Source organism: Danio aesculapii, chromosome 15 (genome assembly GCF_903798145.1).
Source record: "Danio aesculapii chromosome 15, fDanAes4.1, whole genome shotgun sequence".
Classification (NCBI taxonomy): Eukaryota; Metazoa; Chordata; class Actinopteri; order Cypriniformes; family Danionidae; genus Danio; species Danio aesculapii.
Genome location: NC_079449.1, coordinates 28292911 through 28309402, shown reverse-complemented (window position 1 = coordinate 28309402; position 16492 = coordinate 28292911). Strand labels below are relative to the sequence as shown.

At 33.5% G+C, this 16492-nt stretch overlaps 1 protein-coding gene across 1 annotated transcript; it reads left to right on the top strand.

Annotated features, from left to right (window-relative positions):
• Positions 1-371: 371 nt before the first annotated feature.
• Positions 372-11923, top strand: spint2 (serine peptidase inhibitor, Kunitz type, 2). Its single transcript, XM_056473706.1, has 9 exons — positions 372-925; positions 2258-2428; positions 5950-6015; positions 6840-6887; positions 7002-7157; positions 7232-7303; positions 9478-9648; positions 9726-9773; positions 11165-11923. The coding sequence occupies exons 1-9, from the start codon at positions 532-534 to the stop codon at positions 11335-11337; spliced, it is 1299 nt and encodes a 432-aa protein (XP_056329681.1). The 5' UTR covers positions 372-531; the 3' UTR covers positions 11338-11923.
• Positions 11924-16492: the final 4569 nt, after the last annotated feature.

Below are 16492 nucleotides of genomic sequence, written 5' to 3'. Positions count from 1 at the left end.
AATAATTGTTTAAGTAGATTGTGATGTATGTTTAGAGAGTGCACCCTAAAAGCACAAGTGGCCCCTGCCCGGCCCCCCAGTTACTCTGGTCTAGAACCACCACTGTTCCTAGTTCCTACTATGATAAACAAAACCTTAAACAACCTAAAAAGTATGACAATGTATTAATCAACAGTGTTATCAACAGTGCATAATCGTATCCTTGAGCTTAGTACATTGTGCAGTCATATCCTGCTTTCACGATATATTATTATCATTTGAGGAAGTCGCTGGAGGTCTTGAATGATCGCTCGGCAGTTTGGGCTCGGTGTGAGGATCTTATGAAAGACAGTGACGTCACTGTAGAGGAAGTTGTTTGCTGCTTTATTTCACAGGACGCTCACCTGCAGTGTTCGTAATATACACGGACGTCATCCGGGTTCGTTTTAACAGGTGTGGTCATTATAGAGTTCGTTCAACTTCCTATTCCAGTCGCGAACAGTCGGTCCTACACGAACACAGCTGCTGGGACAGGTAAAAGGGAAGTAAAGAATGGCTCAGGTGTGGTTTACAGCCTCCATCTTCGGTTTTCTATGTTGTTCGTCGGTTCTGAACGCGTGTATTTGGGACCCAGACACGGAAATCAACCAGGGTCTGGATCCGGAATCTTTTAATGACAACGCACCTTACCTGACCAACCTGTCGGAGATCTCGGACACCGAGCAGTGCCAGTGGGCTTGCTGTGAGAGGGAAGACTGCCAGCTTGCCTTAATCGGGAGACCAGCTGACGGCCCGCTAGAATGTTACCTTGTCAACTGTATGAAGGACGGCGAAGACGTGTGTGTTTTGAGCCAGAGCACACAGTTCCAGGTGTACCGCAAGATCGCGGAGACCACCGAAGAAGAGCAAAAAAATGAGGCGGAAGTTCGGACTCTGAACACCACAGGTAAACAAAGCCAGAAATGAGAGCGGGGGAAACTACTTTAACTAGCAAAAATGTTAAAGACAAATTGTCATGAAGTCTTTCTTAACCTAACATATTAATTTGAGCTTGTTTACTTTATTAGTTTGCCTGTTGGTTATTTAAAATAGGTTTAAATAGTCAAAGCCTAGTCTATGAATTAAAGTGTAACCCTGGATTAGGCAGAAAAAGTACCATATGCAAACGAGCTTTCTCTATGGAGAAGTTTATTTAGCTGTTTATTTAGAGTTTTATTTACATTAATTCTTTACTTTCATAAACAGAAATGAATTCTCATGAACGTACAAAACGTGTTTACCTTTTAAGGATGTTTTACACCATTTGACTTTAGCAAAATGCATCTTGTCATAAAGAAAACTTTAAATATTTCAACATATTATAAGATCTAAAAGAAGTGTATTGACCTTTAGGCTTCCTACTCTGTTTATTTCATGGTTTTCTCATCACATACAATAGCTGTTTCCATGATGATTCTCTAGTTAAATATGAATATTGTAAAACTGAATGTCACAGCTTTTTGTGAGACATATTAAAAGTTACATATCAAGTCATATCAATTTACTGTACTTTTATTGTATTGTTAGTTCACTTTAAATAGTTTGGCCTTTTACAATACATACACAATATATAACATTAATAAAATGGAAATATTTTAGCATGTATACACGAGGTTGATGCCTATTTGTGAGGAAATTGTACAATACAAATGTGTGTATATATAATAAAGTTTACAATTTAGCAAATAAATAAACCTAACCTCAACAAAAACTCTGAAAATACTGTCTAAAACCCTTCCCTTTTTCCAGGTAGTGCTTCAGCATTATTGTCCACTTACCTGATCAACCTGTACTTCAAGTTTTACAACCCAGTACTGTAAACAAAACTCTTTTAATTGCATGAGGGAAGGTTAAGTCTTAAAATGCCTAAAAAGACATGTTTGTTACATATGTTAGAAGTGACAACATAGTCAGTCTGATCGAACTCATTCTCACTGGAAAACATAAATATTGAACGTTTTGTCAAATTTGTCTGACTCATACAATCTTGTTTGCATCAAAAGGTACTGCTTTTTAAATAAAAATTATGAAGGTTTACAATTAAACATGACCATCAGTTAATGTATAAATTATAGACATAAATAAAAAATCCAATAACTTGCCAATAAATATAATTGATAGGATTTGCTATGAGATTGTGTTGTCTGATCTGAGGTCTGCAGTAATATCATGACCCAGAGGGAAGCGTTCAGATCTTAGAAGTATTTAATGATTATTCCTTTTCTTTTTTTATTATTAGATCACTGTCATTTCCCAAGTGCGGTTGGGAATTGCCGTGCTGCCTTCCCAAGGTTTTTCTACGATATCACAGATCAGACCTGCAAGACTTTTATCTATGGCGGCTGTGGGGGGAATGAAAATAACTTTAACTCCCAGGCGGAATGTGAGGCGTCCTGTCTTGGGGTGAAGGGTAAATATCAGTATAATTTTTACTAAATGTTAACATTGAGTTTTATGCAGACTTTAAGTGTTTCAATGCTCTGATGTCACTAGATTTATGATCGCAAATGAAATTGGGATGTAGATACTTTGAAATAGACTGGACTGTCCTGCTTTTATTGATTCCAGAAAACAATGTTTTTATGAAATTAACTCTATTAAGGACGTTTTTAGCAAAGTGAGAACAGAAAAAAAAAATAGAATTTTTATCATGTGTAAGCGCTAAAAATCTTATTTAATTTATGTATTCACTTGTTTGTTGTTTTTAATTGTATAGTTATTATTGAAATGTTCTTGCCATGAAAATAGCCTTGGTTGCTGACATGGCGTTAAATAAAAACTACATTACATTACTTTAAAATGGATACACTGTTACAGTTTATTTAATGTTTGTGAAAGTCAAAATCTGCATTTATTTAATCATAATACAGTAAAAAAAGTTAAATATTATTAAAGTTTAAAGGCGTAGTTCACACATAAATGAAAATTATCATAATTTACTTCAGTTTCTAAACCTATTTAGTCTCTTTCTTCTGTTAAACACAAAAGAAGATATTTTGAAGAATGTTGATTGCTGTCATGGCAATTTTTTTCATACTATGGAAGTCCAATGCATTCTTCAAAATATCTTCTTTTGTGTTCAACAGAAGAAACAAACTAAATCATAAAGCTTTAAAATATAATGAGAGTAAATGAGGTCATTTGGATTTAAGTGAACTATTCCTTTAATTAATTGTGATACATATGAACACGTGATCCTTGAGAAGTCTTTGTAATATGTTGATCTTACAAAAAAGGCAAAACAATAATGACCTTATCTTCTGATTTTGGATGTCCTGCTTTATGCATATTTGCGTCATTCCCTTCACATTTATCATTGTTTAGGAATCATTGCTGATACGTCTACATGTTTACTTAGTCTGGTAAAGCACAGTGTCAAATCAAATGATTGGATGGCAGATAAAAGTAATCTTCAGTGTTTTGTAATTAGATTTGTGGTTAGAAAATATGATCTAAAAGCTCCATTTATGTGTTTAATATTGATTTTTATCACTGAAACCATTATAAATGGACAAACTGTTCAGAGCACCAGTATTTATGCTACTAACAATGTGTCGGCAGCCTAGTCGTATGGTGTGGTATGTAAGAAATGTGGCTCAATGAATGCAAATCAATAACACATCCTGGATTCAGGGCCAGCTGACATTTGCATCTATGCAATGTTTGCAATTGGACACCAGAAGGAAATGCAGATAAATTTAGCCTTCCCAAAGAAAAACATAAAGTTTTATTGGCTATTTTGGGTTTAAATCTTGACAGGCTGGTATGCGAGGCCCAGGATTTAATATATCCCATTACAATCAACAAAAAAAGGCACTTGGAATAGTTTTTAGAGCATATCAGTCTATGATCCCACATGTCTGTGGTGATGAAAACAGCTTTCGACAAGGAGACCAAAATATGAGCTTTGGAAAAAACCATTCAAGTTCTATTACAGCCCTTCTCCATTGAAAGTGGGCACAAATCCAGTGCCCACATTGTAGTTTGTGGTTGGCTGTGTGCTCGGTATGGTCAGTCTGCTGGTTTACGTTCTGCTATATTTTGAGTGGCGTTAAGTAGATTTCTTTCCACTTAGAGTTCATAGCAGAGTTCAGCCAGGTAACTTGACATGAGACCTGTGTATTAAATCATTTTCAGCATATTCCCAGAGCAAAGCATATATGACTTGTCTTCATTTCATAGGCTGAAATCAAAACTGCTTCAGTCAAAGTTGATTAGGTTAGATACTTCTATAGGATTTCAATGAGGTAAGTGACAAATTCAGTGAGTTTCAGTGTGTTTTGTTTTTTTTAAATACTGAATCTCTACGAAAAGACTCTGGTTTCAGCTTACTCTGGGTTGTTGAGTAACCGGTTTGGTGACCTCTGTTGCAGATGGATTACTTGTCTTCAGCACAAACACATTAGTTGTTAGTCGTCATATTTTTTTCAGGTACTACTTCCCTCTTTTACAGGTATTTTTTTGAGTGAGTCATGAATTCACTAAGACTAAGAGGAAAGGGAGGACTTTTTTAAATTTCTTTAGTTCATGATTCACTGGGTCTTTGTTTTTTGTGCCTGCTGTATTTAAGTGACTCTTTGTGATCCACCAAGTTACCATTTTTATGAGTTGAGATTATGTTGAAATGGAAAAAGATGCCATCTGCTTTTAATAAAGACACACTATGGCAAAATCATATTATTGTCATCGGGAAATCATTCAAAGAATTTTATTTACAACACTTTGGGTTGTTTTGTGTTATGCAATGTGTAATGTGTGTGGGTGTGTTATGAATTGTGCAACTGATTTAAAAAAAAAAAAAAAAAAGAAAAGGAAAACTGCTTACTATTTTTTTCTTTTTTTTACACAAAACATGGAAACGTTTGTTTTTGTTACTAAATAATATTTTTGTTTCAAATATTTGGGTCAGTAAGTGTTTTTTAAATTATTGTTTATTCAGTGAGGGTGCCTAAAATTGAATTAATACATTTATAATGCTACAAAATATTTTATTTCAAATAAAACACTGTACTTATCAACTTTTTAATCATCAACAATAATTTCAACATTTTAACAGCAAATGATTTCTGAAGGATCTGATGAGACTGAAGACAAAAATCAGCTTTGCTATATCTCAATAAATGACTTTGTCAATAGGAAAACTGTTTCTTTTAGGGTTAGTTCACCCAAAATAAAAATTCTGTTATTAACTACTCACCCTCATGTTGTTTGTATCCTCTGAGACCTATAGCACGATTATTATGCGAATCAGAACTTCATCTTCAGAACACAAATTTAGATATTTTAGATTAAATCTGACAGCTCTCTGACCCCCCATAAATGACAACAGTTCTGAGGCGTCCAGAAAAGGAACCAAAATGGTCAAAACATTTCATGTGACTTCAGTGCATAAACTGTGATACGAAGCTCCAAGAACACTTTTGTGCGCCAAAACAAAATACTGAAAATACAACTCTGTTCGCAAATGTGTTCTCTCTTGCAACTGAGGTTGCAAGAGTGCTTCTATACTATAGGAACTATAACATTTTGTCATTAGATCTGCAGAGCAACTCACAAGCATCGTATTGCACATGCATCATGCATAACATGCATTCAGACCTGATGCAGAATACATTAGTGAACAAAGTTATGTTTTTTGTGTTTTTTTTTTTAAATCTTCATATGGTTACAGTTAAACAACTGAAGTCATGTTTCTGGACTTTTTGGGACTCGGATTTCACCTAAAATAACTTAATTTGTATTTCAAAGAGTGGTTTCAGGGCATTGAAGTGACATAAGTGTCAGTAATTATTAACAGAATTATCAATTTTGCATGAACTGATTCTTTTAAATCAAATATGATCAAATAAATTCAGTTTTGGTGAGCAAAAAATAATTGAAGTTTATAAAGGCTGTATGTTGAATTTTAAAGAGATAATTTTTAATGTCCAGGTGCTGTTGAGGACGCTCATTCAGTCTCTCAACGCAGCCGGATGTCTGGATCTGAAATCAAGAATGGTAAGTAAATGTAGTATTGTACTGTATTCAAGATATCCCAATAAGACCTGTTCTTAAAGTTAAGAGTGATTATGCTTTAAACATTATTTCAGAAACATGAAGGCTGATGGTTAAATGGCCTATCATTTTATAAATGGTCTGCACTGCCAGAGCTCTCAACAGTTGTTAAACTAATGATAAACAAATAAAGACCCATTTCATTATTTTTTTGATGAATTGAAAGGGGAGTTCAGAAATCAGCCTGTGCTCCATTCCAAACAAAATAATGGGTCTCATTCACTAAGCATGCAAATTCACAGATTTGGGTATGAAGTCTCCTTTTCAATGTTTTCACAAACATAATTCACCAAAGACTAAAAACAACTCAAATTTATCTAGAATTTATGAAACAAATAACATTTGAAAGCACACATTCACATTCACGTCTGAACTATAATGCTGTATAGGTTTTAATATATTAAAAAAACCTGAGTGCAATAATAATTATGGGTAATTTGTGAATCGTTGCAGCGACATCTTAAATGTTTCATTGTTATATTGAATGAGTAATCAAAGCTGTTGTAACTCGAGCTGCGTTTCTTCTGAATAAGAATGCATATATGCATATTTACAGCTGGCTATATTAAGGGGTCTGTATAAATTAGTGTTTGTATTTGAAATGGTTTAGCAGTTAAATAAGAACACGAGGACACATTAATTAAAAAAATTGATAATTTCTTTATAATGCTGAAATATTACATAAAAGAAGTTGCTCGTTTTGTTTATATCATTACTTTTGTAGTATTTAAATTGTCCACTTTTAAATATTGTATCCTTCTTTTCAGATGTTGATCCCAAGGCTGTTACTGAAATGACATCAGAGGACTTCCAAGGTATTTCATCAGTATTTTTAGAGTATTTAAAATAAAACGAGTTGTTCGTGGTTTTATTTTTCCACATCTTTACGTAGAGTACTGTTAAACACCATTGACTCTAATGTCTTTCAGAGAAGTGCCAGTCTCCTGCAGAGACCGGACTCTGCAGAGCCTCCATTAAGCGATTTTACTACAACAATGGAGTCTGTCAACAGTTCATCTATGGAGGCTGCGGTGGCAACAAGAACAATTATGAAACTGAGGAGTCATGCATGACAGCCTGCACAGGTAGTATTCTGTGTGATGGTTCATTTTCCCCATCACCAAAATCTAATTTCTAACTCTGTGTGTTTACATCCCAGTGAAGGTCATTCCCAAAGAACAGGAGGGCCCTGTCGTTCCCGCCATTCCAAAAAGTGCCCACAGCTTTGATGGTAAGGCAAAAAGTGGCTTAGTGCCTTGTCAATCATCCTGTCACATTATCCAAATGTCTTTCATATTTAAAGTGATGGTTCACCCAAAACTGAAACTTCGGTCATCATTTACTCACTCTTCACTTATTACAAAACCTGTTTGACTTTTCTATGAGAGAGATAATCTGAAGTAATGTTGGAAACTAGTAACCATTGACTTCCATAGTATTCATATTTCTTATGGATGCCAATGGTTGCTGGTTTTTGGCTTTCTTCATTTGTGTTCACTAGAATAAAGAAACACATTAAGGTTTGGAACCACCTGAGGGTATTTTACCAGTGAGTACATTTTCATTTTTGGGTGAACTGTCCCTTTCATTTCCTACCAAAAACATTTTCCATTAGCATCAATGTTAATTAACAATTATTTAGTTTAACACTTTTTTTTTTTTTCTTGTTCTAATCAAATTCACATCCATCACAACAAACAAACAGACATATTTGGAATGGAGTAAAACATACATTTTTGTAAACAACAACAAAAAAACGGAAGTTAGAGCAATCAAAATGATAGGTTTAAAATACAATTGATCTTTTTTTTTTTAATAAAGTACAAATAGATTTAGAATAGGTGTTTTTTTAAAGTTAACATGTAAGAAACAAACTAATAGATACAGAATATATATATATATATATATATATATATATATATATATATATATATATATATATATATATATATATATATATATATAAAACAAAGTATAAATAAAGGACAATCAAATGACTAGAATAGAATATAAGAGAAGATGAAATGTTCATGCTGATGGATCCAATGCAAAATACACTACCTGAGAAAAGTCTTGTCGTCAATCCCAGTTGTAAGAACAAATAATAACTTGATTTCTTGATCAATTGGAAAATTGTCAGAAGGTCGATTTTTCTGATGAATCATCTGCATCCCAATCATCACAAATACTGCAGGAGGCCTTTTGGAACACGCATGGATCCAATATTCTTACAGAAATCAGTCAAGTTTGATGAAGGAAAGATCATGGTTTGGAGTTACATTCAGTATGGTGTCGTGCAAGAGATCTGCAGAGTGGATACCAACATCAACAACCTGAGTTATTAAGACATTTGTGCTGCCCATTACATTACAAACCACAGGACAGGGCAAGTAAGATAGCGGTTCTTCTCATACTTCAGCCTCCACATCAAAGTTTCTGAAAGCAAAGATGGTCCAGGTGCTCCAGGATTGGCCAGCCCAGTCACCAGATATGAACATTATTGAGCATGTCTGGGGTAAGATGAAGGCATTGAAGATGAATCCAAAGAATCTTGATGAACTGGAAGAACGCTTTCTTTGCGTTCATATGACATTATTGATAAGTTATTTGTCATTGCAGAGATGTATGGATGCAGTCCTCCAAGCTCATGGGAGTCATACACACTATTAATTCTTTTTCCACTGCATCATGACTTTATATTCTATACTGTACATTATTTCTGTTGAGTGACAAGCAAAGTTAAACATTAAATAATAACAAATGAAGGCATGATCATTTTATTTTGGTAAAATAAGCGTAATCTAGAGGCCTTTGTCTTTCATATAAGTCACTTCTGATACCAAATGATCAACTAGAAGTCAAGTTATTATATGTTGTTCCTAAAACTTGGATAGGCAGTGTCAGGTTGTGTTTATTGGTCTTTAACCATTTCTTGACAATATTAAAATACTCAGCAGCTCTTGTAGAGTTTGGCAAGTCATTCCACATGCTTGAAACATTAAAAGTGAAAGTCTAGTTGATCAATGTCAATGTCATCACTTTGTAAGTGATTTTATGCCTCAATTTGCCTCCACATTAAGTGGAATTAATTTACAGAAAGATTTGCTGAGCCAATAAGCACGAAGTAGGAAATTCAAGTAGAGGCTTGCTTGCTTTTTTGTAGGCAAATGACAGCACCTTGAATTTGATGTGAGTGACGGTCCGTATAAAAGAATGAACAAAGGTGCAACACCTGCTGTCTTCGGGTCATTAATGAGCATTCTTCTGCTCTGGATCAGCTCTGTAGAGGCTTAATGTTGAGTCCAACCTGGACTGAACAACAGCTTGGACAAGCGATTAAGCAGCATGCTCTGATAGAAAAGGCCTGATCTTTAACTCCATTTTCATTTTTCTTTAACTCTACAGAAAAATGTGCTGTGCCGTCCGACTCTGGGCCTTGCCGTGCATCCTTCCGTATGTTTTTCTTTGAGGCCAGCAGTCAGTCCTGTCAGCCTTTCATCTATGGAGGCTGCAGGGGAAACCTGAACCGCTACGGCAGTGAGGAAGAGTGCATGTCTGCTTGCTCCATCACAGACGGTAGGAGGAAATCTGCTTCTGATGTATATAAGTACCTTTGATTTGCTTATTTATTTATTTATTTATTTATAATTTAGGTCGTTTTGATGAACATGGACATGAGAAACATAGGCGCTGGACTCCAGGTAAGGCTATAATATAATATAATATAATATAATATAATATAATATAATATAATATAATATAATATAATATAATATAATATAATATAATATAATATAATATAATATAATATAATATAATATAATATAATATATGCATCCATCCATCCAGAAGACGTGTCATCTGTAGTTTAAAGAAAACAAATACATAAAACAAATACATAACTAAATGAATTGTCAAACCAGAGAAAGTACATTTTTAAGTCATCTCTCGGTTCTTCTGTTAATTTAAAAAAAAAAGTGTTGTCCTTAAATTAAAATTTATTTAAATGTATGTAAATTGACAGTTAATACATTTATATTGTTACAAAATATTTATATTAAAATGAATAAATAAGAAAGGTTCACAGTTTCCATTAAATATTAAGCAGCACAGCTGTTTTTTGGTATAAAATCTTTTAGTTTTGTCATCAAAAGCATAAATGTAACATTAAGGATTTACAAATCAATATTCATTTGTAGTTATTAATCAGCTAATATTGTTTTTTAATAATTGGTTAAATTGTTGTTATTATAATTACTAATATATTATTTATAGTTTTAAGAGAAAAAAATATTAATATTTGTTTAATATTATTATTATTATTGTAACAATATTATTATAATTTTGTATCTATTATTTATAGTCTTTTAATGGAGAAAAATATAATAGTTAACATTTTTAGTAATTGGTTAATTATTATTGTGGTTGTAACAATGTTATGATTCCTAATTTATTATTTATAGTTTAAAGGCAGAAAAATATTAATAGTTGGTTAAAATGATTGTAGTTTTAACAATATTCTTATAATTTCTAAATTATTATTTATAGTTTTTTAAGGGAGAAAAATGTTAATACTTGGTTAAAGTTAATATTTTAGTTGAAACAATATTATTATTATTAATATTAATACAAATCTATTATTTATAGTTTTAAGGGAGAAAAATATTATTATTTGGTTAAAATATTAATATTATTATTATTATTATTATTATTGTTGTTGTAACAATATTATTATAATACCAAATCTATTATTTAGTTTTTAAGGGAGAAAAATATATAAATACAATACAGATATGTGTTGATGCAATCATTATTTTTGCTGCTTGTTCAAACTACTTACTTAAAATGCACTGAATCAAATTTTTTATGGGGAATTTATTTGTTCAATCTACTAACTTAATCGATTTGTGTTGGGAGTTTGGACAAGAAGGAATTTTTGGAACCCAGCATTTTTAGTGTGTAAACTTTTATATTTTATACATTCATTACATATGCTTTAATTATGAATACTTTTTAATGCAGAGATCAGTTCTATATTAAAATTGCTGATACAACCTGCAAAACCTAATATCTATAATATTTTTGTTCTCAGCATTCTTCCTAGTGGCCACTCTGGCCATCATGTCTGCCCTGCTGCTGGTGGGTCTGATCCTGATCGTAGTTCGCAGAAACTCCCACCCACACTTCAGGATTCTGGATGATAAGGAGGAGTTGCTGCCAACAGAGGAGCCCGTGTCTTATGAGAAACTACCCGAAGAAATTTAAAACCTTTCACTGTCTGGTACAAAACACTCCAACCTTCAGCTCACTTTAAATCAGCAACAGTTTAAGTTCAATTGGAGTACATTTTCCGGCAAATAGGCTCCAAATGAGTAATATTTACTTTAAAAAGTGTGCGTAACTGAGAGGTTGTTTCACTGTTGCTCAAATTTCTACACTGTTTTAATCTTGCACTAACGTTTAAGTTGGCTGTTACCTTATTTGTCACTTTTTTAGGGTTATTATATCAACATATAGAAGTCATTTCACTTTCAGGGATCTATTTATTATCACGATCAAAGAGAATTAAACTAATTAAGGGATTTTCCTTGACTTCTGTAAACATTTAAACTTTACAACCGATAGACGAGTTGATTATCTATAGGCTTGTGACACATTTTAATCATCTCTAGTTTATTAGTTCAGTAATTGAAATATTTTTATAGGCTTTGATTGTAAGCAGACATGACCATTCCATAAATAAGAGTGTGTATTAAAAACTGTGACCTGTTATAGCTTCTAACCACTTTATTTCTGTTTTTAAATATTGTAATTTTCAATCTTCAACAATAAACTTTTTTTTTCTTTTTTAGTTTGATTTATTTTTGTTACAGGTTTCTATTAGTAATCAGTATAATAGCTCTTGGGTAAACACGTGAACACAATTACAACCATTAAAGCAAGAGTTAACTATATAATGAAGGTAGATTATACCCGGAAGGTCATGACTGGGGTGTTTTTTCATTAATGTCAGCGGTAGTTTCACGTTTTCTATGGCCTAAGGTTGGACATGCTTTTGGAATTTGTCATCAGTTTCTTTATCTGTTAATTTTTTTAGTAGAACTTTAAAATAATGCGCTGTTAGTTCATGTATTTACTAACATGAACAAACAACTAGAGATACATTTATGATGATATTTATTCATCTTATTCATGTACTGACTGTGCATTAACTAATGTTAGCAGGCACAATTTTAGATTTGAATAATGCATTAGTAAAGGTTGAACTATAATTAATAAATTGTTTACACGATTATTCATACTTAATGTTAATTAACTAATGGACTATTATTCTAAAGTGTTACCATTTTTTTCTAATTGTTTTACTTTTTAAAGAGTGCTAATGTTGGCTTTTAATTATTAATAGTATTTCACATTTAATATTAACTGAACAATAATAAGAAAATAAATAAATAAATCGGTACAAATAATGAGCCAATCCCTTTATGATGACATTCTGCTATTGAGCCAATGCCAAATCATTCACTGTCTACGTTTACATGGACATCAGCTATCAAATTATTTGCTTTAATCTAATTAAGAGAATAATAATAAGAGCGTTTACGTTCGTTTATAAACGTTTCTTTCATGATCCCGTTTTACATGTTATAGCACATAATTCGATTAACGTCATTGCGTCACCACACTATCCGCATTTCCTCCAGTGTTTCATGCAATTTAGGGTGTTTCATTTTTATTTTGTCAACTTTAACTGCAGTTTGGCACTTTCACTTTAATTCGCGAACATTTCATGCACACTCTCCATGACAAACGAGATGTTAGATGCAATTATGTACTGCTGGATGTGTTGTATTAATGGAAGTTCATACAGCATGCTGAATGGAAGAAAAGAAACCTCCGCAATTCACGATGCAGGTGTCTGTGGTGGTCTGCACTGACTCGGTAGGTGCTGAAAGTGTCAAACAGGCGCGCGTGTGTGTGACTATCCTTACAAAACGCGGCGAAAAGTCCTACATGACGGTAATAGTTAAAATCGAATTATTCGTGTCCATGTAAACGTAGTCATTTTCTTTTCGGCTTAGTCCCTTTATTAATCAGTCGCCACAACAGAATGAACCGCCAACTAATCCAGCAAATGTTTTTACATAGCGGATGCCCTTCCAGCACTGGGAAACACCCATACACTCTTGCATTCACACATAAACTACGGCCAGTTTAGCTTATTTGATTATCCTGTACTGCATGTCTTTGGACTGTGGGCGAAACCTACGCGAACACGTGGAGAACATGCAATTTCCACAAAGCAACGCCACCGTGTCGCTCCAATATCAAATCAAATATATTAAATATATAACATATATTTTCATAAACATACATAGTATGTTAAGCAGTTATAACAATGGTTTTTAATTTTGTGTATATAGCCACAGACACACAAATATGATAATCCTCACAGACGTCAGTAGGATTCTTACATAAACTGTGACAAAATATTGTTTAAAATACATTGTGGAATATAAATAGATTATATAATTTATGAATTATTTTACATATAGCACTGTGTTTATTAATTTACATAATTATTTAAACAATTTTATCATTGATTTTAATACATTTTGTATTTGTTTTAGTCTAAATGTTATTTATATTGATCAAAATAATTCAAAAAAAGACTTTAATTATGTAATTGAAATTTTTCATTATGGTTTGATTTTTTGTTTGTTTTGGTTTGTTAACTGGGAAATTAGTGTAAGTGTTTATTAAATGTAATAAAATATATAACTATAATAAATGTATAACTAACGGTCAAAAGGTTGGTTTTTTTTTTTTAAAGAAAATTATTCTGTTTATCAAGGCAGCATTTATTAAATGTAAAAATTTTTAAAATATTGATAAAAATGTTTTTAAAATTTGAATAAGCGCTTATTGTATGTAGTTTCGAATGAAATTATTACTCCAGTCATTATTGCTTTTATTATTATTATTACCATTAATAATAAATATTAGAGTGATTTCTGAAGGATCACGTGACTCTAAAGACTGGAGTAATGAAGCTGAAAATTCATCTTTAAAATCACTGGAATAAATTATTAAATTACAAACTACTTTTGAACAGTTATTTTATAGTGCAATAACATGTATCAATTTTACAGTTTGTACTTTTGTTTTTGATTAAGTAAATGCTGCCTTGGTGAGCAGGAGAGGCTTATTTTAAAATATTTTAAATTGTACTGACCTCAAACCTTTGACCTGTAATGTACATGCTCAAATTAAATTAAAAAAAATTTAAGAAAAATTTCTGGAGAAAGCAATCGAATTCACATTTTAATGGCCACTAGAGGGCGATGGTGGATTTAATGTTGACGCGTTTTTCAGCATACAAAGAAATGCAAAGTCAGTGCTGTATTATTTTGGTCTCCTTTTAATTAATATCACATGCATCACAATCCAATCATGAAAGAGTGTTTGGATTTTTTCTGGAGTTGATCTTTTCCTTTAAATAAGAACTTAAACTTTAGCACTAGTTGGTCAAGAAATAAACCACTTTATTATCTATTAAAACAAGAAATGCATTTAAAATGATCTTTAAACTGACAGTGCTTTTAATCTTCCCTTCTAAACTGCAAAAGCCTTGTCATCAGGAACAGTTCAATTTAATTATAGTCAGTTACAGTATATTTTAGAAGAGAAAGTCACACACAGAGCTGCATTTGGAATGTAGTTTCCGTCTTTGTCTCAGAAAGCGGAGAGCTCTGAAATTAGGTCATAAAGACTGAGCTATTAGCTCATTTCCCAGTCATGTAAAATCACCCCCTCTGCTCACACAACAGGCATAAAAAAGGAAAGCAGGAGAACATGACAAAAAAAGTCTAGCTGACACACTGCTAAATCTTTGTGTCGAACACTACAGGAACAACTCAACTGAACCGGGATCGATACAGTTGACATAGAAGGTGATAAGTGGAAATGTCTTGATGGAGGTGCTTTTGGAAAACATGAGAAAGTGGGAGGAATGAGGCGGGGGGTCGAGCTCACACTTGGATCACGAAAAGTGCAGTGTGGGAAACGCTGTGTGTTTACAGAGCCTCCCCATCCATCTACTGCAGGGCTCCAGGATGTTGTAAGGGTCTTTTGTGTTTGAGTGTGTATCTGAGCCTTGGCCTGTGTAACCCCTGGATGTTGTCAGTGCCCGTGGTCATCTGGTTTCCATCCTGCAAAAGTGTAATTGTGCTTATTTAGTGTGACACCCCCCTCTTTCTCCAGCGCTCGCTCCTCAGCCGTCACGCCAGCTGCCTGACCGACTGCAGAGATGCTCGGCATTCCATGAATGTGAACGCGCCAAAGCCTCCTGATGCACCCAAACACACAATCATCTCCAGTCCAGTGATTGAAAGTTGTGAAGACAGATCTTTCCAAACGGACTGCAGAATCGCATGCATACATTGACTTCATTGATATCTTATGCAAGTATGAAGAGGGTTCTCATTGTAGATAGCATCTAATTGGACAAAAACTTTGGCCACACCCACAAGTACAGAATGAGTCATCATATTTTTTGCTAAATATTGGATAAACTAAATTGGCCAAAGTATACAAGTGTGAATGAGATAGTGTATATGTTTTTCTCAGTACTGGGGGTTCGCATCTGTCAGTAAAACCTATGACTAAGTAATTGGTGGTTCATTCCGCTGTGTTAACCCCTGATAAGTAAGGGACTAAGTCGAAGAAAAATGAATAAATGTTCTCCTCCATTGAAATGCCTACAAGCAGTGAAATTCCCACAAGCTTGGACCAATCCCAAGTGGCAGACTTCATATGCACTTGTGGTCTTATGATGTTTGGTGTTTGTTAAATTGAAGAGTTTGTCAATGTCCCAACATCCTAACATTTAACACCTTTGCTTTCAGAAGGGTGCAAGGGCCTACAAACACTCTCTGGATGACCACTATATGCCCTTGGTCCCAAAACCACATTATGTAATGATTTAAAGAGGGTTTAGGGTGCCAATTAGGATCTTAAGGAGTTCCAGTCTTAATTATTTTCCTAACATTTAACACAGAACTTTTATCTTATTAATACCATTTGTACCTTAAACAATATTTGGCTTCTGTCACCTAAATAAACCTCATTCCCATCCAGGTCATGACACCATTTAAAATCCCACCAATTCTGTTGACCCCCAAGAAAGGGATTTGGACCTGTGATTCCAGCATGGGAGACTGGCACACTTATAAGAACTTAAAAACATAGCATGTAAGGTCTGTCACTAATGGATGTCTTGAGACCAGGGAAGTGAAGTTTACTCACAAAGAAAATACTAGCTTGTCTCTGTTACACTCGTTCTCTGGGTCACGGCACCAATGTAACATCTTTGGTTATACGCAACCAGGGCTTCATTTGTGCTGGAACGCGCAGGATC

Coding starts and splice junctions, on each gene's coding strand:
- spint2 (XM_056473706.1), top strand. CDS start 532: ATGGCTCAGGTGTGGTTTACAGCCTCCATCTTCGGTTTTCTATGTTGT. Junction 7,158..7,231: donor ATGCATGACAGCCTGCACAG/GTAGTATTCTGT, acceptor TTTACATCCCAG/TGAAGGTCATTCCCAAAGAA. Junction 9,774..11,164: donor ACATAGGCGCTGGACTCCAG/GTAAGGCTATAA, acceptor TTTTGTTCTCAG/CATTCTTCCTAGTGGCCACT.